We start from the raw sequence: 22,914 nt of genomic DNA, 5'->3' as shown, positions 1-22,914 counted from the left end.
GTGCATCCCTGGTAGGTGAGCAGGCATCCGGCTTGGCTGGTGAGTAGAGTGGACCTGTGTTTGTGCACACACACACACGCCTACACGTGTCCATGTGTGTGTGCAGATGCCCATCTGTGATCAGACACAGCCCCAGCCTGGGAAACCCCTGCCCTGGCCAGACTCCTAGGCAGGGCTGGTCCAGAACACGCCGTCATGCCTGGGTTCTGGCCTCTCCCTTGATTCTCTTGGTCAACTTCCTATAATGGAGGAACTCCAGCACACTGTCACAAAAAGGGATAGAAATTTAGTTTTAAGGAAAAAAGAATAGCAGTGTGCCCTGGAATCCGCCTTCTGCCCTATGGTTCTGCTGTGCAGCCAAACGCCTTCTCCTGGGGTTGCTGGGAACGGGGACACGAGGGCTGAGGGAGAACATGCCTTCTCTGGCATCCCACTGCTCTCCCTCCCTCTCTCTCTCTGTCTCTGGTCCTCTTTCTCCATCACTCTGTCTCCATCTGCCTCTGGCAAGTATTTCTCACACTTCGTTCACTGGCCTTTCCTCTTGTGATTTGGGTCATAGGTGCACACTACCAATCCTGTTTCTTAGTTTATGTTTTCCTTTTAGTCATTTGCACTTTTTTTTTTTTTTTTAACCAGGGATTTAACCCAGGGATGCTTAACCACTGAACCAGACCCCTAGCCCTTTTTCTTTTGAGACAAGGTCTTGTTAAGTTGCCAAGGCTGGCTTTGAACTTGCAATCCTTCTGCCTCAGTCTCCTGAGCCATTGGGATTACAGGTATGTGCCACCATGCCTGGCTACACTTAAATCAATATTTTGAAATGAAATTTGCAGTTTCTGCAATAGAGGGAAAACCCAGCATTACTCATCATCCTTAAAAGGTTACCTGGAAACCTGTCTCAGCGAGACCCAGGGTGCACTGAGTATGCTCGGACAACCCCTGCCTGGGGAGTCCCACAAACCATGAGCTCATTTTCCAGGAATTCGGTTGTAGGCCACCTGCTAATCACCTCCAGTCATCCCCAGTTCCCTTACCCCACAGGTGGTCAAAGGTCAGGTGCAGGTCAAGGGCAAGCTGGGGAACAGGTGCTTACCAGAGATGGAACAGCCCAAGGTGAGCAGGTCAGCTCATACACCCCTAGTTGGCCAGGCAGGGAAAGGTTTCACTGTGAATCCAGTGCCCAGGGACTAAGCTAGCATTCTAGTGCCCAAGATCTAAACCCAAGAGCCATGGAGAGTGTTCTCCAGAAATCACCGTGGGAGTCTAGGAGAAATGCAGGTGGCTCATTAAGAGTGTTGACTTGCAGTCGGGCAGAGGACATTTCCTAGCCCTTTGCTTCTCAGGGCTGCCTGTCTTTGGACATGTCTTCCAGAACATGCAGATGGATGAGGTGTTAGAAATGGAAAGCTCCTTTCTGCTGATGCCCACCCCAGGGACCACTATAAGTAGAGTGGGGTGACCCATCCAGACCTGGGGCATGGCCACTGCAGCAGACTCTGGGCTGGAAGACACAGTCACTTCCCAGAGAGCAGCAGAAGCAAGGGCAGGTGTTCCCACAGGTGTGGGAGCAAGAGGGAGGACTGGTATGCAGGTGTGTCCAGGGCCAGGTGTACAGAAGAAGAGGCAGGCAGGTATGCCCAAGGCCAGGTGTGTCCAAGGCCAGGTCTTCAGAGAAAGAGGCAGGTAGGTGTGCAGGAGGGGCAGTGAGGGGACAGAGAGCAAGGGAGGAAGACGGGACCTCAGGACCAGCTTTAAGGGACTCAGGAGCTTGATGCCAAAGGCACTGGGTAGCCATTAGGGGCCTTAGAGAAAGGCACAAGAGAGGTCTGTTGAGAAGTAGACCTTTTTTTTGTTTGTTTGCTTGTTTGTTTGTCAGAGCTGGAGCTGGAGTGCAGGGCTCCTGCACACTAGACAAACTCTGGTGACAGGTGCACAGCCATAGTCCAGGCAGGAGCTGCAAAGGCAAGCAGGGGGTGAGAAAAGAAGGAAGCGTTCAGGCATCCCTGTGGACTAAGCCAACACCTGGAATGCAGGGAGGTCGGTGGGCCAAACTCACAGCCAGGGACCCTTGGGTGTGGAGAAAGAACCATCACCCGAGGGGCTGAAGAGTTGCCCTGGAGGTCCATCTGGGGACCGAGAGCAGAAGGCTGAAAGTCAGAGTGCTTGGAGGAAGAGGAGCTGGTCTTGGGATGGCGGAGGAGGTGGAGGTGATGAGGTGAGGTGGTGCAGGTACAGGTGGTGGAGGTAGAAGAGGCAGGGTAGTGGTAGAGATGGTGGAGATGGAGATGGTAGTGATGGAAGTGGACATGGAGATGGTAGATGTGGAGCTGGAGGTGATGAGGTGAGGTGATGAGGTGGAGGAGGTGGAGGTGGAAGAGGCAGGCTAGTGGTGGAGATGGTGGAGATGGAGAAGATGGAGACGGTGGTGATGGACCTGGAGGTGGTAGATGTGGAGCTGGAGGTGATGAGGTGAGGTGATGGGGGTGGAGGGGGTGACATTAGTGTAGAGGTGCAGGTGATGGGGATGGAGGTGGAGATGGTGGAGATGGTGGTGGTAGAGTGTGTCTGCCTGTGTGTACGTGTGAACATACGCCCGTGCACATGCCACAAGGTGCCCGGCTCCACGTGTGCTTTCTGCACCAGCATCATCTTGGGAGGGGAAACTGTAGACCTGGCAGAGACTGTCGAGTTGAGTCTTAGCCTGAGAACCCAGGGGCCTGTGCGGCCACAGCTTGCCAAGAAACCCTTGGAGGTCCTGCAGGATGCCCGCGGTCTCCCCAGGAGGGGCAGTCAGAACACGACCTCCCTCGGCTCCACTTCCTCCGCTCTGCTGGGCTTCGGCCTCGCTGGAGTCAGTTATCTGTCAGCCAAAAGCTGCTTGTCCACAGCAGCCTGGCACACCTGTGCCTTCAGCAAAGGCACTTGGGCACTGACAAGCTGTCAGGCCCTGTCCTGGGCACAAGAGGCTCAGCAGGAAATGGGACAGACTCTGGCACCATCCTCTGGGGCTCACCATCTGGTGAAGGACATGAGCATCCTTCACAGACTGAGGTATGAGTTTGGCAGGAAACACACAATGTCAGAATGGACAAAGCTCTCCAGGGTGGCCTCTCTGGAGAGGTGACAGTTGAGTAAAGACCTCAAGGAAGAGCATCCAGCCAGAAGGAGCTGCACAGGCCCTGTAGCACAGGGGCTGAAGAGGACTCCAGAGGACACCAGCAGCCTACCCGCCTGAAGTTGTCCAACAAGCGCCTCGGGCTGCAGACAGCCACCACCAGCTATGGGAACCAGGAGTACTGGCCATCCTGTACTCCTGTCTTCTCTAGCCCTGCATGGACCACCAGCCATCTGTGAGGCCCCAGCATCTCGGATTCGCCAGTCCCCCGTCTCCTCCACCTCCTCCATCTGCCCAGGCTGCCTGCTCATGGCCAGATTGCACTCGTCTCCTCACGAGGACTGCTCCTTTGTCTGTCCCTTGACTTCTCCGCTAGTGATGGCACAGGACAGTTCAGAGGATGGACCCCCAGAACTGCCACTCACCAGGCGACCACGGCAGGCTCACTGTACCTCTCCAGGCCTCCACTGCCACAGTTGTCCTCTGTGGCTGATGATGACAACAGCCTTGCAGGATTGGGGGCAAGACTTGAGGGCACAGTGCATACCCAAGGCCTGATCCCTGCACAGTGCCACCGCCAGGCTGTGTCAGGGGCTGTCCTTCAGCTCCTCCACCATGGCACTCCACTCTGGGAGGGCCCTTCCTGGAGGCCCTGGACCCCAGCCACTCAGTCTCTCTTCAGCGTGGGCCGGGGCTGGGAAGGCCCAGCCTTTTTCCCAGGCCTGGACCCATCGCGCCCCCAGCAGAGCGAGGCCACCTCCCTGTCCTGCAGCATGCAGGCCAGTTTCACACAGAGCTAGGGCTGGAGCAGAGGCTAAGCAAGCTCTCCAGGTGCTCATCAGCACTCCTGATGAAGTAACCAGGGGGCGTTTAAAATGCTGCCTTCGTTTAATCAGCACAGGAGAGAGAAAGGGAACACACAGTCTGTGTGAGCAACTCCAAACAGAAACAAATGAGGCACAGGAGTCTCCAAAAATAGTGCTGCTTTAGAGGCAGCAGCCTGGGCCACGCAGCAGCTGTCCTCAGCTCTGCCTCTCTGCTGACGAGCAGCATCATGGAGAGCGGCTGGCAAGACGGCTTTACAGTGTTTACTCCGGAAGAGATTAATCAGGCCCACAATCTGAAGATGAACCAGAATCGCAAGCAAGCAAAAGCCAGCAACAAGGATGCTCAGGGCACCCAGGGGATGAGGAACGAGCTCCAGGACCTCTCTTGGCCAGCAGGGAACATGGGGGCCACCTGGCCAGGAAGCTTGCCCTCCATCACTCAGAATGCCCCGCTGGAGGACGGGGCTGCGGCTAGGCACAGGTGGGGTCCCAAATCCATGAGGAACCGAGCAGCAAGTGCCGTGGGCATTGTGAGGATTTGCACTTGGGTCTTCATTTCATTAGGACGGATGTCAGCTTTTTTTAAAAATGTGATCAGAGGTGTGTAAATTATACCTGAGAGCCAAATCTGGCCCCACTCTCATTTTTGTAAATAAAGTTTTATTGGAACACAGCCACATTCTTTCATTTATATGTGGCTGCTTTTGCACCCCACAGTTGAGTAATTGCAATAGGGACAGACCAGCCGTGAAGCCTAAAATGTTCTCTGGTTCTTATGATATGCTTAAGATCCTAGGGAAGCATCTGTCCAGGAACAAGGGCGACTAATGATGGGTTTGGGATTGGTGTTGTTTTAGTTTGCTGATATTGATTTGGGACTTTATTTTTTTTTTTTTTTTTTGGGTGCTGGGGATCGAACCCAGGGCCTTGTGCTTACAAGGCAAGCACTCTACCAACTGAGCTATCTCCCCAGCCCCTGATTTGGGACTTTAGAGGCATCATTTAAAAAAAAAATGATTCTGCAATAATTTGGTTTCTCTTATGTATAGAACATGTGCTGGCCAGAATATTTAGTCACATGATGAGCTTAAAGCCCCACCCAACAGGGAAACGCATGCATTTCAGCCAGGAGTGCTCACCCGCTGCCTGCAGACGCTCAGCTCTCAGGGGAGGGTCCTCCCACAGCCACATGGACCGGGCAGGGTCCTCTGGACCACCTGCTGGGCCACCCGCGCAGTTCCGTTCCCCACCAGTCTGGCAGTGGGGAGCAGGCCAGACTCGGCTGGACTGGGCAGGAGAGAAACTTGCTCCTGGGGGGTCCTTCTCCCTGGGGTGCACTGACGTTGCCCCAGCTGTCCCTTGGCTTCCATGAATCATGATGAGCTATTTCAAACCTCGGGCCATGGCAACGCGTCTGCCCCTCTGGGACGGCAGTGCTCTCAAGGGAGGGGGTCCTTTCCACAGACTGCAGAGCCAGGCACAAAATTAGCTTTGGCCTTTCTACTTGGCCCACCTCGAGCATTTGAAAACGTCACTTAACGTGCCACTGGGCACGTGTCGCCCACAGAATGACACAAGGAGTTTTTTAAACTGAAGATCTACATTTCCATGAAGGCTTTGGGGGCCACTCACACCCAACGCTGCTCCATTGGGGGCAGTAGGACACAGCAGCGATGTCACTGCTGAGCACACACCAACAGTAACTCCCCCAAGCTCTGCCATGGGATTCCCCCGCCCCAGGCAGAGGCTACCCAGTGTCCAATGGGTCTTCTACATTTGCCTTCCTCCCCCAGGGCCAGGATTGAATGGGGACAGACTAAATGCTACCAATCACACTGCCGCCGAAATGGGTCTGCCTTCTGGGTATCGGTTATTAGAGTGGATTAGTGTGTCAAATCCCCAGCGGAGGAGGTTATGATCCCGTCAAAGAAAAACTCAGCAGAATCCCGGAGCTGGCTGGAAAGTCAACAACACAGGACCAACAAGACACCGGTAACCAGCAGGACACACGGGACAGGGCCAGGGGCTTGCGACGGGTCATCCTGGGTCACAAAACACCACACAGACGGGGAAGTCCTGGAGTCGGACCCAGGAAGCAAGGACGGTACGTGGGGCCGGGACCTGGGGCCTGGGGTACAGGAGAGGAGGGGCGTGTCCTGGGAAGGGGGTGTGAAGCAGGGAAGCGGCCACCTGGCAGCAGGCTGAGGATGGAGGCCCATCCTGACCAGGATCCGAGGTCTTCCCTACAGAAGACCAGGTACTTCTCGTCTTGGACTCGAAGCCTAGGGGCACCTTCAAACTGCCCGCCCGCGGGTGCTCGCCATAGGATTCTGTTCTTCAGCGTCACGATGGGCTCATTGGAGTCCTGGGAGCCTTTTCCACGTGGGACGCTTTGCAACCCCATCGTCAGCCAAGGGGCATCTGAACCCAGCTGTGCCATCGTGGCGTGAGAGGCCAGCAGCCAGGGACCGTGCAAGGCGGGGCTCCGTGCTGAATGTCCCGGCCCCCAGCCCTGGGTGAAGCCCCAACTCCCCATGGATGACCCTGAGGGACGGGGCTTTGGGAGGTGATTCAGATTCCTGGGGTCAGGAGGGTGGACCCCACATGGGAGGCCAGAGCTGCTCTCAGCCTTGGGGCCCTCGGCAAGCAGGGAGAGGGCCCTGGTCAGGGACAGAGCGGACAGTACCTCCATCTTGACCTTGCGTTTCCAGCCTCCAGAGCCGTGAGAAGTGTGTCGGCGCCACCCCATCCCTGGTGTTTGGTCATGGCTGCCGCTAAGACAAGCAAGCCTGGCTGTTTGCCAACAAGGCGTCGTCTGTGGACACTGAGATTTGGATTTCATGTTTATAAATCATGAAATAGTACCTTTTGGTTTTCTTCTACCCACTTTAAAATGTAGAAACGTCTCTCAGCTCAGGGGCTGTGTCTCCACAGGCAACAGACTGGGTTTGGCCTTTGGGCCACAGGAGTTTGCTGGTCCCGGCCCAGAGCAGGGACCGAGGCCTCCTCCCTCCACTCAGCACCGACCTGACAATGAGCCTGGGTCCTCGCGCCTCCGTCGTTTTAGGAAGGATGTGGACAAACAAAAACACCCTTGGAAGAGGGTGGCCTCGGGTTGATGTTCAACAGAGAGGCCACTGAATGCCGGCTGAGTCACTGGGGCTCTGGACTCTCACTGGAGCACTGGATTCCTGCTTCCCAGCCACTGGCTAACTAACTGACCCCTCCTCTGCTTCCACATGCAGTGGGCACTGTCACCGAGCCAGCCTGCAAGGTTTCCTAAGGCTTGGGTGTGACAGCCACATCCTTGAAGTGTGGTCTGAGGCATCGGCCAAAGAGAACCGCGTTAGCTTAAGGAGCAACTCAGACGGGAGAATGAAAGGAAGACCCTTAAGAACGGTGTCCGGCTGTGGAGCAGGAGGAACAGGCCAGGTGTCCTCAGACCCACGAAGGCCTGCTGCACCGCAGAGGCACCTGATTGTTACTCGTCCCCACTGAGCAGAAGTGGGAGGCCCATCTCACATCAACACCCAAGGACCTTGTCACCGTCCCAGTTGTCCCCAGTGGAACGGTCTGCTTACGGTTTGCGAGGCTGGAGGCATCGAGACCCGCCAGCTCGGGGACCTAGCCGAGGAACGCGCATTCTCTGGAGCCCTGTGCCCAGGCCCCTGCCTCACATGCTCGAGTCTGTCCTGGGGAACCAAGTTCTCTTAGAACTGTTGGGGGACGTGGCCCCTTCATAGTGCTGGCCCAGAGGAATGTGAGTTACTCCACAGTGGATTTATTCAGGACCTGCTCCTTACGTAGAAATACCTAGAAGCCAGAACTGCTGGGCCGTCCCCACTTAGCAGGAGATTTCTGATGATCCCAAGACCAGCCTGGCACATGACCTTATTCTGTGGTTGACTTGATGGGGCAGGACACTGCAGCACCCAAGGTTGATCCATGAGGTGGCACGTATGTGGTCCCAGTCCAACAGAGATGCCCGCCCCCCTGCTGGAAGTGGAAGCAGAAGTTGGTGCACAGCCTTGTCCATAAGAGGAACTTGCCAGGAGAGACTGTCTCCATGCACCAGGAACATAGAACTTTCCAGAAGCCCCATCCACCCTGTGTCCCAGGTCACCCCAGCTGGGAAATAATCTGGAAAATAGGTCATAGGGGTCAGCTGGGCCTGCCAGCAAACGTATCTGCCAGGTTTGTTATCTCGCTTAAATATATGTCTCCATGAGTGTAGAGGGAGAGCTGCCTGTTGACTAAACGAAGTATTTCCTCTTATTTTCCAATTGTTTTTACTGTGGTAAAAGGCACATCATAAAAGATGTATCATAAACCTAACACTTCAGCAGTTTTAAGGGACCACCGAGTGGCGTGAAATTCACAGGTGACGTGCAGACATCCCCACCTCCCATCTCCATATCTCTTTTCATCTTGTAAACCTGAAACTCTGTCCCACGTAAGAGCACCTCCCCACTTCCCCGCCCCACCTCTGGCCACCTGTTCCACTGGTGTCTCTAAGGACCTCTTATCCGCGGCATCGTTCAGTGTTTGTCTCTGGAGTGGCTTCCTGGGCTCATGCCCTCAAGGCCCCCCCACCTGGTGGTCTGTGTCACAGTTCCCTGCCTCTTTGAAGGGTGAGTGACATTCCTTTGGATGGACATACCACACCCAGCTTACCCACTGATTGTCCATCACTGAGGGACACTCAGATTGTCTTGTTGGGCTCTTCTGGATGACACTTCCAGGAACCTGGTGTACAGCAGCGTCAGGTTAGAGCGCAGAGGTAGAATTGCGGGGTCACGTGGCAGTTCTGCGCTCGCGTTCCTGAGGAACTCTGCCACGGCGGCTGCGCCATCTTTCTTTCCAGTCGCCAGCGCACAGGGATTCTGGCCTTTCCACACCTCGCCGACACTTTCGATTTTCTGAGTTTTTTGGAGAGTCGCCATCCTGGTGGGAGTGAGGCTGTATCTCATTGTGGTTGGATTTTGCAGTTCACTAGTGATCATGACGTTGAGCATCTTCTCGTGCGTGTGCTTACGGATTAGCAAATTGGCTTTGGGAGAAATGTCTGTTCTAGTCCTTTGCCCATTTTCTAATCAAGTTCTTCGTTTTCTCGTGTTGAGCTTCAGGACTTCTCCACATAGTCTGGATGTTAACCCCTTCTCTGACATAGGATTTCTATGTGTCTTCTCCTTTCTTACTGTTTAGTTTATTTGTTTTTGTTTTGTTTTTCAGTACCAGGCATTGAATCCATGGGCACTTAACCACTGAGCCACATCCCCAGCTCTTTTTATTTATTTATTTTATTTATGCATTTATTTATATATTTACTTATTTTTGGTGCCAGGGATTTAACCCAGGGGCATTTTACCACTAAGCTACATCCCCAGTTCTTTTTATTTTTTATTTTGAGACAGGGTCTCACTAAGTTCCTCAGAGCCTGGTTAAGTTGCTAAGGCTGACCTTGAACTTGCAATCCTCCTGCTTTAGCCTCCCAAACTGCTGGGATTATATGCATGGGCCACCATGCCCGGCACCTTTCTTACTGTTGACAGTGTCTTTTAAATTAGGTATTTCTGACTTTGTCACCCAGCACTGGACAGTCACCTGCCTTCCTGGTTCAAACTAACTTTAATTAAAAAGAGTTGGCAAGTGTCTGAAGAATCACAATTCACCTTTAAGGGCCAGGAATGCAGCTGAGGTGCAGGGCTGTTCCGTGTGTCTGAAACCGCAGAGCAGTTGCTGAGCCTAAGGCGTCCACTCTGCAAAGCTGGACTTTGTCCTTCTGCCCCTGAGACTCCACAGTTGTAGCCATGGTCTGTGATAACCATGGATCAAGTCTGTTTTCACAGACATGTTCTGTGCTGGGACCAGAGTATAACAGTGGCCCCACTCCTACCAATCTGGGGTCACCTGTCCAGGGTCAGAGGTTCAGGGGGCTCCAGGGCAGTGATGCTTGATGTTTGTGGGTACAGAGCCCCAGTCTGGAGCAGGGGGGCCTTAGCTCTGGCGCCTGCCTTGCCACTGATGGGTGGAGTGGCCTGGGAGGTCATCTAGTATTTGTGGACCCTGATGTTCTGTGAAGTGCATGTCACAGTGAGGCTGGACTCAACCTGGGACCTCCTCCTCCACTCTCCCTCTGGGGTTTCCCTCTCTGTCCGATTTCCTCCTTTTTCCTTCTCTTCCTCTTGCTCATCTCCCAACACCTCTGCTTTCTACTGAATGTCCACTAGGGGGTGAGAAACGCCCCAACCTGTTCTCCTAGACCATCCGCCCTCCACATAGTCCTCTGCAGCTGCTGCTCCTGATGTGGGCAGGGGATGGGAGAGGAGAGGCGGCCCTGCCCAGCATCTTAGGCATTCATAGGTCAGAGCAGAGCTTCAGGGTCAGCCAGGCCTGGTTTCAAATCCCAGCCATGCACCTGAGTCCCTGGACTCTCAGTGTGCTCACCTGCAGCTTAGATGGTAGCAGCGCCCCTTCCCAGGGCTGCTGGTAGCTGCTTGCTGCCCCTTCCTCCCTGCCCTGGGAAAGGGGCTCCCAGACTGACAGGGCAGGTCTGCCATCGTGGGCAGGAGGTGGGGACAGGACAGGGCACTCCCCTCTCCCGCCCGGCTGTGCTCCCTGCCCCCTCCTCCTCCTACCCCAGCGCGGCTACACTGCCAGGAAGGTTGGTGGTGTCCAGGGCCCTCCCGTCTGAGTCAGGATGCTGGAACCAGAGGCCACACCCCGGCACCCCATGGGCCCTGGTTTACCAGGCTCCTTCACTGTGCAGAGGCAGTGCTGTGGGGCCCTGGCATGGGCCGCACCAACTTCCTGTTGGGCCTGTGGTCCCAGGCAGTTTGCTGTGCAGCAGACGAGTGACTTCGCCTCCGCCACAGACACATGGAACATGGTCTCGACTGGCATTCCGGTTCAGGAGCAGGTACCCAGGGTGCTTCGGGGACTGTGCTCCCAGGGTAGGCTTGTGTTCTCCCTAGCCAGGCTGGGGTGCCCCCACATGTCCATGCCAATGCCCGTAGCCCCACAGGATGGGGCACAGCCTGGATGAAAGCTGCCCCTACAGACACCCTGTCCCACCCAGGCCCTCTGTGGCCCTCTGTGGCTTCCTGCCTGACCACCAGGACCCACGGCGGACACAGGTGCACACCCCAGCAGCTGCTCGGGAGGGCAGGCACAGCGGCACTGCCCTGCGGAGGTGTCTGACCGTGACACGGTTCTCCGTGCTGCTGCTTTCACCCTGGGCCACCCCGTCCCTCCACGGGCGAGAACTGCCGAGCAGTCCCCAGTGGCTCGTGGAGCAGCCTGCCCATCTTTTCCGTCCCAGGAAGCCCTGGCCAGGGAAGAGCAAGGGCCTCCCCTGACCACAGACGAGATGGGCCGCCCGTCCCCGTCTCCCCTCTGCCTTTGGGGTGAGCATGGGATGGGTAGAGGGTGGAGGACCCCTCGAGGGCCTTCTCCACTGCAGTTCCACCCTGAAGATGCCTGCGCCCCCAGTGCCAGTGCTTCTGCCCACAGCCGCTGGCAGAGGAGAAGCAGGAGGGCAGGAATCTCCGGTGAACGTGGCTTCCTCCTCCCCGCCTGCTCGCTCCTCCACTTCCCCCAGCAGGATATGGGTGTGGGGTGTGGGTTTGGGTCTGGGGGAGAAGCGGGGAGTAGGCTGCTCACCCGCCATCCACGAGGGGAGGCACGGTACCACCTGTGTGTACTGAGCGGTGACTGAGGGGGGCTGTGAGCCCTAAGAGTGTGCTTTTGGGGGTCTGGAGCACGCAGAGCGTCTGCTGCTTCCCAGCTCAAATAGGGCCTGTGCGCGAGAATCCTGCAGCTCGTCCCTAATTGCTGCAGCACACGCAGCCACACAGAGCTACAGTCCCCCTGCCAGGTGCCAGGTGATGCCTGCATGGCACCACACACTGCCACCTGTGGTGGCCAGGAGGCAGGATGGAGCCAGGATCCATGGCTGGGAGGCAAGGCCTTCCTCCCACAGCCAGGCCTGCACCTTGACGCACGGGGACCAGACCCTCAGGCAACATCCTGGACCTGCTCTGGGTTCTGAGAAAAGTACTGGCAGGGCAGATGTGGGGCAGCAGCGGGCAGCCGAGGTGGTTCGGCCCTTCCTCCAGGACAGGAGTGCTGAGCTGGCTGTGGTCCAGGCCTCTGTGCCCTCTCGGGGAGGAAGGAGGGACCCCGAGCCCGGAGGCCTTTGTCCCTGACCCAGCCAATGAGCCGGTGCCGAGCAACAGGGCCCGCCAGGAGGCGCAGCTGCGGGCCTGGGAGGCGGCGAGGGCCTGGGAGACGGCGAGGACCTGGGGGCCTTTGCCGTGTAACGAGAGGCATTTCAACTAACGTTGTGTCGGGAACGTTGGCGCCAATTACTGTGGCATCGATTGGATGTGAATGGGAACTGTCCCAGCAACAGGCTGGACCTGGCGAGCCCGGGGCCTGTGCGGGCTTGCTTGGTGGGCTGTCACCAGGAAACCGGCATTCGGTTGTTGCTTCGAGAAGGTCAGGTGGAGGTTTAGTTTATGATCGTTCCGAACATTTTTGGCGAAGCATCGATGAGATGTGTTATCAGATGCCCATCCAGTGGTCTCGACGTTGAGCTCTGTGGTTGGCTCCGGATGCTTCTTCTGTTGCCTGAATCACGTGACATCCATGTTGTTCAGAGTCAGATTAGCAGGCCCCTGGCTTGGGCCCAGGAGTTTTGAGGGTTTTCTGTGACAAAAACAAGGGGTCTGGATGTGACCTTGGCCCCTGGTCACAGTTCCACCACTCGCCGCCCCGCTCCAGGCTGCGTCTGGGCAAGGTCTGGGTGCAGGTGGGCACTGGCTTCAGGCCTCCTTACGGCATCGGGCTCTGCTCGTTGCCCACGGGCAGAACTGACCCCAGCGCACCCACTCCAACAAGAGCCGGTGCTCCAGCTCAGGGGAGAGGAGTTGGCTCCAGTCAGAGGGGCCCTGACGCCTCCAGAGAGGAAGGGTGTGTCACACAAGCGCCCTTTCGTGTGACTTGTGGTTTGCAGCGGTTACACCTCTTCCTGTCCCTCCCTGAGGCCCGCTGTCAGCACCGTGGTTCCTCCAGGCTTCAGCCAAGGGACTGCACAGCAGACGCTTCGGGAGGTTGGCAGGGCGGGTTCCCAGCCCCTGAGAGGCACCGTGTGCACTGAGGACCTCAGCTCAGCTCCGGAGCTGGAGTCCTAGCCAGGCCCTGAGGCTTTCCAGACGCCAGCCAGTGGCCTGCCCTGAAGTTATGCGCCTTCTCCTCTTGGTCCCTGAGTCCACATTCACTGAGTGTCACCTCGCTCTGGAGCTGCTCTGGGCCCCAGGACGCACATCAGCAGAGACAAGGTTCTCTGCCTGTCAGAGCAGACAGGCCCTCGGGGTTCACAGGGAGTGTGAAGACAGAGGTCAGTGTGGGGAATGGCCCATCACTGTGCTGCCCTGGCCGACCTCCAAGATGGCCTCCTGGTGTCCACACCCTCTCAGGGCCGTCTCCCTCTTGGTCCTAAGGCTGGTCTTTTTCTTGGTCCTAGGGCTGGTCCTAGCTATGGGTCTTCCACATGGCAACAATAGTGCACACGGTCATTGCTCTGAAGTCCTCAGAGGCCTAGGGATTGGTCTTGAGACTTTGAGCTTCTGGGATGATTCAGAACTGGGAGGCAGCTACAGAGCCCAAGACCAGAGGGGCCACATGACACCATAAGCAGCGTGGTCATTCCTGTGTGTGGCTGTGTCACGTTTACAAGATGAGCCTTTCTCTGGGAAAGCAGAAGGGAGGGCAGGCGGCCTGACAGGAAGTAGAGGGCAGCCAGGAGGGCGGGTGTCAGAGCAAACACGAGAACCCGAGAAGAAAGACCTTCGGAGAGCAGGACAGGGCCTGCGAGGCACCTGAGCCTCAGGAAAGGCGCACATGTCTAGGAAGGAGCTGTGGCCGAGACTCCGGAGGCACACCCAGGCCTGGCCAGAGCCTGCCCGTCCCAGCTCCTGGGTCCCGCCGTGCACTGTCCCGACCCAGTGGCACACTGAGCCCCTTTCCTGTGTGAAGAAGCTGCACTGGGGAGGCTGAGAGAGTCAAGCTCCAACGGGCGGCTGAGTTGGGACTCAAGCCCAGGGCCAGCACCAAAGCCCAGATCTGACCCACTGGTCGCCCTGCCTCCTTCCCCACCACCTGGAGTGGTCCTCCTGGGTCACCCAAAGAAAATGGAACCCTGGAAGAGGACAGAAATGTGTGATAGCTCAGGCAGGATTTCGATTGAGAAAGTTTCCCTCTCCAGCGCTCAGAGGCCTGACCCTGAATCAAGATCCCATGCCAAGGGGCTGCGGTTGAAGCTCAGTGGTAGAGCACTTGCCTAGCGCGTGTGAGGCCCTGGATTCACTCCCCAGCACCACATAAAGATAAATAAATAAAGGCATTGTGTCCATCGACAACTAAAAAAATATCTAAAAAATCAAAGAGCCCATGCCAAAGCAGGGTCCAGCCAGCCTCCGTTCTCTTGTCCTCCAGAGCTTATCACAGCGAGGCAATCTGTGGCCCCCGCCAGCACCCGAAGCAGGTTCCCTGCTTTCCCACGGCCAATGTCATGTTAGCCAGGATGACCCTGCGAGGGCCTCTCAGCAGCACTGGCTCCCTGGAGCATCAGGGGAAGCTCTCTGACTTGTTCCGTGAGTGACCCCTTCACAGGGGCACTCGTCCACCACACCTTTGGGGACCAGGGGACTGGCTCCACGTCACAAGGGACCCAGTCCAGGCCACGTGGCAGGTGTCCTGCGGCGTGTGTGTCCCACGATAATGTCAGGGATGAGAAACAAGTCTCCAGCAAAGGCAAGCTGGTGAACTGTCCCCTGCTCTCCTGTTGGCCAAGTGAGTCACAGGGCCACACCAGGGCAGGGGTGGGGGTGTACCCCACCAACTGTGAGTGTGTCACACAGCAAAGAACGTGGACCCCAGGAAAAGGGAGGGATTGGGGTCAGTGATTCAACCTATACCTTCCTCCATACGGCACCACCAGCCAGGACATCAAGTACCCAGAACAGCTTAGTCACCAACCAGGTCAAACCAGAAAGTAATCTGGTGCCATCCTGAATCTCTGCCTTGATTCCTGGACTCGGGTCTGACCTTCCCCATGGTTTCCTGGCTCACTCTGCCCACCCTTGCACTCTCTCTCCTGGGCACCCTGAATTCTTCCCATCTCAGGCAAGTCGTTCCTGTCACCTCCCCCAGGCTGCAGACCCCATCCCAACGCCCAGGTTAAGGGATGGAGAGGGAGCCCCTCACAACCCCTGCCCTAACACCTGGGGCATTTGCCTCCAGAATAATGCAGTCATTTTTCCACTAGAGAAATTGGGGTCCTGTAGGACAGACCCCCTATTCTGCAGATGAGGAAACTGAGGCTCAGAGAGAATAAGAATGCCCACATATCCTGGTGAGGCTCCTGGGTCTTCTGACCCTGGGTCTTTTGTGCTGTCCTTCTGTCCAGTCTGCTGCCTTCCCTCCTTGTGCATGTAAGTTTCTCATCCTTGCTTAAATCACGTGGCAGGTCCAACTTCCTCTGAAGACTGCTAACCCCGAGTCTCACAGCCAATCCCAGGCCTGCCCCCAGGGGCCCAGGACCCAGAGCAACATATCTGGGGAGGGATCCAGGGCCTTCAGTCAAGCCTGCATGGAGTCTGAAGAGCGAGATGAGAGTCTGAGGCCTCTAGGAATCCGTCTTGGTCTTTTCTTTCCATTTGAACTAGACCTTCTGTCCTCCTGCCAACTCAGCACTCAGGGCCCAAACCGGCAACACATTTGACCTTCCAAGAAAAGCAGCAGTTGAGAAAAGAGAACCCAGACATCCACACACCCTCAGAGCACCCTCCCTGACTCCTGGTCAATTCCTGGTTACTGGAGGCAGGAACCGCGTCCTGGGAATGCCCCTGATGAGTGACCCCACCTGGCCTCACCCCCGGGGCAAACTCATCACATGCCTGCTGCTTGGATGCGTGAGACGAACCACACTGAAAAGGGTTGCTAAATCTACTCATTGGGGAACAAAGAGACCAATCAAAAAACAGCAAGACAAGTGGGCAGAACCTTCCAAAAACTCTCAGTGTCCCAAAAAGTATAAATGAAAAGGTTGTCACGTGGAAGGGCGCTGCTTACAGGTTAGGAGAGGCTGGAAGGGAGCAGGGCCATGGGGAGTCCTGATGGGACCAGGACTATTTAAGTCTGAGAGAAGACGGAATCACTGGGGAAACGGAACAGAAGTCATACGTCGGGCAATAGTGAGTTACTTATCCTAAGTATGACCGTGATGTTGTGGTTGTGTAAGACAAAGTTCTCAGAAGTGTGCCAGACTCACAGATGAAGCTCTGGGTACGGCAGTTTATCAAATGGTTGAGAAAGTGTGTGTGTGTGTGTGTGTGTGTGTGTGTGTGCGCGCACGCACACGCACGCACGCATGCATGTGGAGCGTGGCAAAGCAGAGGGAGGAGAGAGTGCGTGCAGGCAGGCAAAATGTAAACCCTTGGTGTTTAGGGCAAAGAGTGCATGAGTGTTATTACTATTCTGATTGTTTTCAACTTTTCTGAAGTTTGGAAGTTCTTGAAATAAGGTGGAGAGAAGGAAGAAAATGCCTTAGGAGGAGCCCCACCTTCCTCCCTCTCCTGTTGTTCCTCTAGTTGACTATGCACAGGGTAGGAGCAGTCAAACCCGCATGGAGTCTGAACAGCGAGATGAGAGTCTGAGGCCTCTAGGAATCCGTCTTGGTCTTTTCTTTCCATTTGAACTAGACCTTCTGTCCCCAGGGTAGGAGCCCAGGGTTCATTCAACATCTTTCCTCCTGGGCTGAAAGCATTTTCACATCCTGCTTCTCTTTGATTCTGTGCAAAAAGTTTGAGCAGACCTTTGTAAAACTCCGAGCTTTGGTTCCTCCAAATATAAATCAGGGAGAGCTGCTCAAGGTCACACAGAGACCAAGTAGAAGCATCGGAGATGGGCAGAACCCAGACTTCAGCCCCTAGCCTGGATCTGGAACCCAGCCCCCTTCTGTCACTCCTGGCCTGGTGGATTGTTAGATAGTTTCCAAAGCCTGTCCTCCTGAGCCCTAGGGGTTGAGGGGACCCAGGGACACCCAGCTTAGCTCTGCCTGCCTCCCTCTGTGGTGGTGTGGGAGCCACTGTGCCAAGCTGGTATTCGCAGCATCCCTGCCAGGAAGTTGGCTTTGTGGGATTGGCTGCGTGGTGGGTGCAGTTGCTCCTGATTGGATGGTGGCAGCTGCAGAGCCCCGAGGTGGGCTCTGGGCAGACTGGCTGGCTGTGCATCCTGCATCCTGGATGCAAAGCAGAGGTGTGGGAATCTGATCAGCCACTCCCTTCCCGTGAGGTGGCCAAGCGGGTGGGCTGTGCTATGCCCCACCCTCAAATGGACAGGACAAGCCGTTCCTTATGAAGTAGTCTTCAGAGTGAGTCCAGCACCCCGCTGTGGCTGTGGACTGGGGAGCTGGCCACTACTCAGAGGGAGCCTGACCTTAAGGTCAACACTTCTGGGAGCCCAGGCAAAGGGTTGGGTGGGACAGGTGGCCTCTCCAGAGAACTTCCTAAGTGGCAGCTATTATCCCTACACCTGCAGCTGCGCTGCGCACCCCTGCTGGACAGAGCTGGCACTGCACCCTCCAGAGGAGGCTGCCCTGATCCTCCACACATGGGCGTGGCGTGCCCCCTGCAGGAACACAGACCTCCCAGCCCAGAGATCCCCTTCTGCACGCTCTCATGGCCTTCAGCAGGCCGCGTCACGGTCATTCACTCACTCATTCAGCAAACTCCTCTTGAGTGTCGGCCATGGAAGCACCACAGACCAAAGCCCCTGCTTTGCCCCAGCCGGCACCTGGATGGGCGAGGGATGGTAAACCGGGCAAGTGAGTGAACTGTGAGCACACAGCAGGGACAAGCTTGAGGGAGAAAAGTAACACAGGAAGACGAGGCTGGTGACGTAAGACAAGGTGTCCATGGGGACCTCTGTGGTGGATCTCAGGGGTCAGAGGCTGAGCCAGGCGAGAGGAAGAGGAGTGGGGGATCCCTGAGGAGGAACATCCGCCAGGCTGGAGGATCCCCAGGGAGCGTGGCTGGCAGAGGGAGTGAGGCCACAGCTCAGGTGGAGCCGGAGAGGTGCCGGGGCAGACGGGGCTGCCCCAGAGGCCAGGGCTGAGATTTGGGTTTTCTCTGGACAGAATGAAAGCCACTGGAAGTTGTGTGCAAGGTGACACTCTGATCTGAAAGGGTCAGCCTTGCTCCTGAGGCATGCAGGAGACCAGGCAGGAAGCCATCGCGAGACCTGAGCTGGGGAGGAGGGACATGCAGGGTGAAGCCTGGGGATTCCAGTCCAAGGATGGATGAAGCAGGTATGTGAGGACAAGAAGGAAATCCGGTGACTCCCAGGACCTTGACTGAGCTCCCAGGAGGAGCGTGCTCTTGACTCAGTCGGTCCTCTGGTCGCAGGAAGAACAGGGCAGCAGGGGGAGCCATCAGGAGCTGGATCTGAGGGTCTCGGTCCGTATCCGCACGGAGGGAGGATGCTTCGGCAGCTGAACAAACAACCTGGGTGCAGCGGGGGATGGGGCGGAGGTAGAGACACGGGGTCTGCCAGAACCCAGGCAGCCACCAAAGTCAGAGGTCAGAGAGATGAGCAACAAGCAGCCTGGGGGCAGACGGAGTGGCCTGAGAGCAGGAGAGGCCCGGGAAGCCCAGGAGGCAGAGCCCAGGACTGCTTGAGTCTGCCAGAGCCAGAAGGAGGAGAGGAGCCGCGGACAAGTAAAGATATGTTTCTGAGGAAATTCCCTGTGAAGAGGGCATTCTCTCCAAGAGTGGAGAACGAAGTGGATCCTGGAAACTGCTTCTCAGATGGGAGGAGTTCATCCCATGCAGATGGCTGCCTCCCTGAGTGGGCTGACTGGCGGCAGGAGGGGCCCTTCTGCCATCCACGGCAGGGGCAGGACGCTCTGGGTGCTGAGGCTGCACGTGGATCTGGGAAGCACAGCCTCTCTCGATTCTGTTCTTGAATGAAATAAGGAGCACCAAGGTCAGAGCTGAGGGCGAGGAGACTTTGGGGAAATTAGGACAGGTGGAGCGAGTGGGGGTCCCTTGAGTGGGGAAGACAGCAGCCCAGCACAGGCATCCCCACATGGGACACCCTACCCTCTAAAGGGCTGGAGGGTGAGTGTCGCATGCTTTGTTGGCTACATCTCTGCTATACCTACTCAGCCCTGCACAAGGCAGCATGATCCCTCACCAACTGGGCACGGAGATGTTCCAGTAAGACTTCACTTACAAAAATGGGTAACAGGCTGGATTTGACCCTCTGGCGCCTGGTATAGGACCTAGCCTCCGGGCCAGGGGCTCTCAAAGCATGGTCCCTGGGCAGTAGTATCTGTGCTGCTTGGGAACTCAGTAGAAATTGCAAATTCTTGGTCCACCCACATCTGTGGAATCAGTACGGGTTCAAACGCAGCTGGGTTTGTGATTCTAGAATGCTGAAAGTTAACCACTCTCGAGTGGCACCACCGGGCAGCTGGACCCAAGGAAACCAAGGAGAATGGAGTGTGAGGCAGGACATGCACTTTGTTAAGGGTGCAGGTCTCCAGGTATTCATCCTGCTTCATATGCTCCCTTGTGGCGATCCTCCATGTGGTCCTTGGGAACAGGTTCTGTGGCTGGCCCTTTGCAGCGCCCTCGGCTCGGTGGCCATGGTCTCCTGGCCATGACCCTCCCCCACCAGGTGTGCTCCAGGGCCTGGCAGCCCCAGCACCTGCCCCCAGCAGGCTCGGGCAGCATTCTGTCAAGCTCAGCGTCCCTGGGGGTTTAGCGACAGCTTTGTAATGACTGCGGCGAGATGATGTGATTTCCTGCCTGAGTCATCTAAGGGAGTGAAATGTGTGAGCAGCCGATCAGCTCAAAGGAGAGCTGCCCTCGAGGCCCTGCAGCCCCCATCCACGGGGACGTGACTGCCCCAAGGCCAGGTGAGCAGCCACTCTCCAAGGAGGGCATCGGCACTGACGAGACTCTAGCCAGCTTGGGCCCAGGGAGCAGCACCCTGCAGCAGCTTTGGGCTCTGCCTCACGTCCTGCTCCTGGCTGGTGAGCAGCTTCTTGCATAGACCTGGGCAGATGGGAATCCAGCTAGTTCCTCTGAGTGCTGGTGGCCCTGAAGGACCCTCAGACCAAAAGGGAGAGGTGACGGGAGGCCTCTGGCGTCCCCTGGCCAAGGTTGTGCGAGAAGAGCACGTGGAGGGCCAGGGAGAGGTTTGCCCAGGTTACACGTGGCAGCTGGGGAGCGGGTACCAGCCAAGCATCTGCTGCACTGACCATAAAGATCAAGTGCATTTTTATTTCATTTCATCTTTGCATTCCGAATGAGGTTCCTTAAGAAACGTCGCAGGGAACCATCACCAGCCCCGTCACCTTTTCTGCAGTAGCTTCAGTGGTGCGTCCTCCTTGCTTCTTCTGTCACGTGTTTGGAACAGGAGCATGAGCTCTAGCCACACCCCTTACTCAGAGCTGACCTCACTTATGAGCACAACACAAACCTGAGCAGGTAGAGAGTGTTCCAAGGAGGACGCTTCCTGGGGACAGGAGGTCTCTGCTCCGAGAAAGGAAGTGTGGCATGGACACAGTCCTCCAGATGGGCTCCCTCGCACTGCCAATTTCAGGGGCCTATAGCAGTGGACAGTGCTGTGTGTCGATCCCTTTGCTGATGGGAGAGGGACCATGTGAATTTGGGTCAGGGGCCTCACCCTTTCAGAAGCCAGGGTCTGTAATAGACACAGGAGTGCAGCAACGAGGAGGCTTCCCCTGTCCAGAGAGAGGCAGAGCACCAGGGAGCTAGAAGGGGACCCCAGCATGTGACAACCAGGCAGAAGGAACTGCCAGTGCAAAGGCCCTGAGGGGCAGGAGGGTGGCCTGCTGGGGACGGCCCATTCACGCCCTGCCGGTGCTGTAACCTCACACTGGACAGTCATGGGAAGGCCCAGCTGGGGAAGGGTTCACTGCCTTGTGGGCTCTTGGACTGAGGCCTTGGCTCCTCTGGCCAGAGGCCTCCCTTAGTTCCTGCCACATGGACCTCACCCACATGGCTGCTTGCTTATCAGAGCCATTGAGGGAGAGTCAACTAGCAAGCTAGAAATCACAATCTATGCCGCCCAGTCACAGAAGTGACAGCCCTATATTGCCATAGCTCCATGTGCTGGTGAGAAGCAAGTCACCAGGACCAGTCACACTCAAGGGCAGGGGACTGCACAGAGAGGGAGTCCCAGGAGCCAGCTCACCGGGGGCCTCTGACAGTCTTAGAAGACCGTCTTAGAAGTCCAGGGCAGTGTGGGAGGCTGGCATGGACTGGAGTCAGGGCCATGGGAAAGTGTGCGGGTGACTCTGGGTGGCAGCAGTGCCCTTCCTGGGAGCCAGGGGCAGGGCGGGGACGGGCTGAGAAGCACAGATCCTCCTGTTCCTGCAGGACGGGGAAACTTGTCATCTCAGAGAAGGCGGGTCCCGTGACAGGTCAGGTGGGAATGGCGGATGGGATCTTTCAGAGTCATGGCGCCTGGTCGTCAGCCCGTACAGATGCACGGTGAGCACAGGCAGCCTCTGGGCCTCTAGGAGCTCCTGGTCAAGTATGGTTGATCTTTTGCAACCACCCCTCACCCCACTTTGCTTTTATTCCAGAACTTTCCCTCCGTGAAAAAGCAAGCAGGTCTGGACCACTGAGGCCGGCTCCATGTATCCAGAATCAACCACGGTCTCCCCAGCTCGGCATTCCTTGCGGCAGACGGGCTCCCCCGGGATGGTCTACAGGTGACTCCCACCCCACCCCCTCCCTGGGCAGGGGTCCCCGAGGCCACGACCGTCCTCGGGAGGAGGGAAGACTGAGCAGGGCCCGAGGGTTGTGAAGCACACGCTGCTGCACGTTCTCCAAGGAAGGGAGGGAGGCTTTAGACCACCCAAATGGGAAAGAAAAAGCAAAGGCTTTCCAGGTGGCACTGAGCCAGAGAGATTCCTTTCTGGTCCCCACCTTCCAAAATGTTCCACTGGAGGACAACAGAGAGGCCTGAGGGTGAGTGGAGGGCCTTCCGGCTTCCATTTCTCACAAGCCACTGCTCACGTGGCCCCGGTGGTCCCACACCTCCCCTTGCACTCACAACTCACGAGAATTTGGGAAGCCGCATCTGCCTGTTTCCAACACCTGGAGAGGCTGTGGGCAGCCAGATGCTCCCAGGGCATCCTCGGCTTCCTCCTCGTGGAGGTCATTTCCAAATCCAGCTCCTGGTGTGCTCTGCGCACCAGGCAGCCCTGAACAGCAGAGGGCGCTGGACGAGAGATGCCGGCTTGTGGGGGGCAGGGCATTCCACGGCAGTGTCCCTGGGTCCAGCAGCCTGTGGGCCTTTGGGCAGTTGGGCCTTCTACACAGTTTTTAGGGCCTGAGCCAGTGTCTGAGTTCGTGGAAGCCCCAGGGAAAGTGATGTCTGTCCTAAAAAGGACTCAGGAGTCACAGGCAGCCACCCCAGGGTGGGCTGACCTCCCAGCTGAGGGTTTCAACCTCTATTTTAAAGCACATTGAAATCCAGACTCTTGCCCAGAGGTTTACCATGGGAAATGAGGGCAGGCACAGGACCTCCATGTTCAGACCAACGGGGCTCTGGCCTTGCCTCTGTGGCCACTGGGTGGCGCTGCTGCAGAGCGTTTGGTACGCGGCCACATCCTGAGCAGGCGGAGGGGGGTGGGCAGGACCTTCGGAGTGTCGGTGATGCATTCTGTGCTGGCACCTGCCTGTGGTTGATGCCAACCCTGGACTATCTTCTCTCCTCTCTTTTTTTTCTCTTTTCTCCATTGCTGTCCGAAGTACTAGGTATGGGAGCCCCAAAAGACAGCTCCAGTTTTACAGGTAATGAGTTCTTTGTTTTCTCCCAAACACAGCGAGCTGAAAGCCGGGGAGTGGGTGGGAGGAGTGCACCCAC

The 22,914-nt window shown here is 56.7% G+C and overlaps 1 protein-coding gene across 5 annotated transcripts in view; it reads left to right on the top strand.

Annotated features, from left to right (window-relative positions):
- Positions 1–22,914, top strand: part of Kcnab2 (potassium voltage-gated channel subfamily A regulatory beta subunit 2) — an 82,650-nt gene that overhangs the window by 13,652 nt on the left and 46,084 nt on the right. Inside the window, exons 1-3 of one of the 5 annotated variants that reach the window (XM_047517347.1) lie at positions 10,623–10,861; positions 21,626–21,754; positions 22,806–22,841. In XM_047517347.1, coding sequence (XP_047373303.1) covers positions 21,678–21,754; positions 22,806–22,841 — 113 coding nt within the window. In that variant the 5' untranslated portion in view covers positions 10,623–10,861; positions 21,626–21,677. Of the gene's footprint in view, positions 1–10,622; positions 10,862–21,507; positions 21,531–21,625; positions 21,755–22,799; positions 22,842–22,914 lie in introns of those variants that run through there. The other 4 variants (XM_047517322.1, XM_047517339.1, XM_047517330.1 and 1 more) reach the window with 4 other exon arrangements.

The sequence above is a fragment of the Sciurus carolinensis genome, chromosome 1 (genome assembly GCF_902686445.1).
Source record: "Sciurus carolinensis chromosome 1, mSciCar1.2, whole genome shotgun sequence".
Taxonomy (NCBI): Eukaryota; Metazoa; Chordata; class Mammalia; order Rodentia; family Sciuridae; genus Sciurus; species Sciurus carolinensis.
The sequence above is the reverse complement of the archived record's forward strand: the minus strand, read 5'-3'. Positions and strand labels throughout refer to the sequence as shown.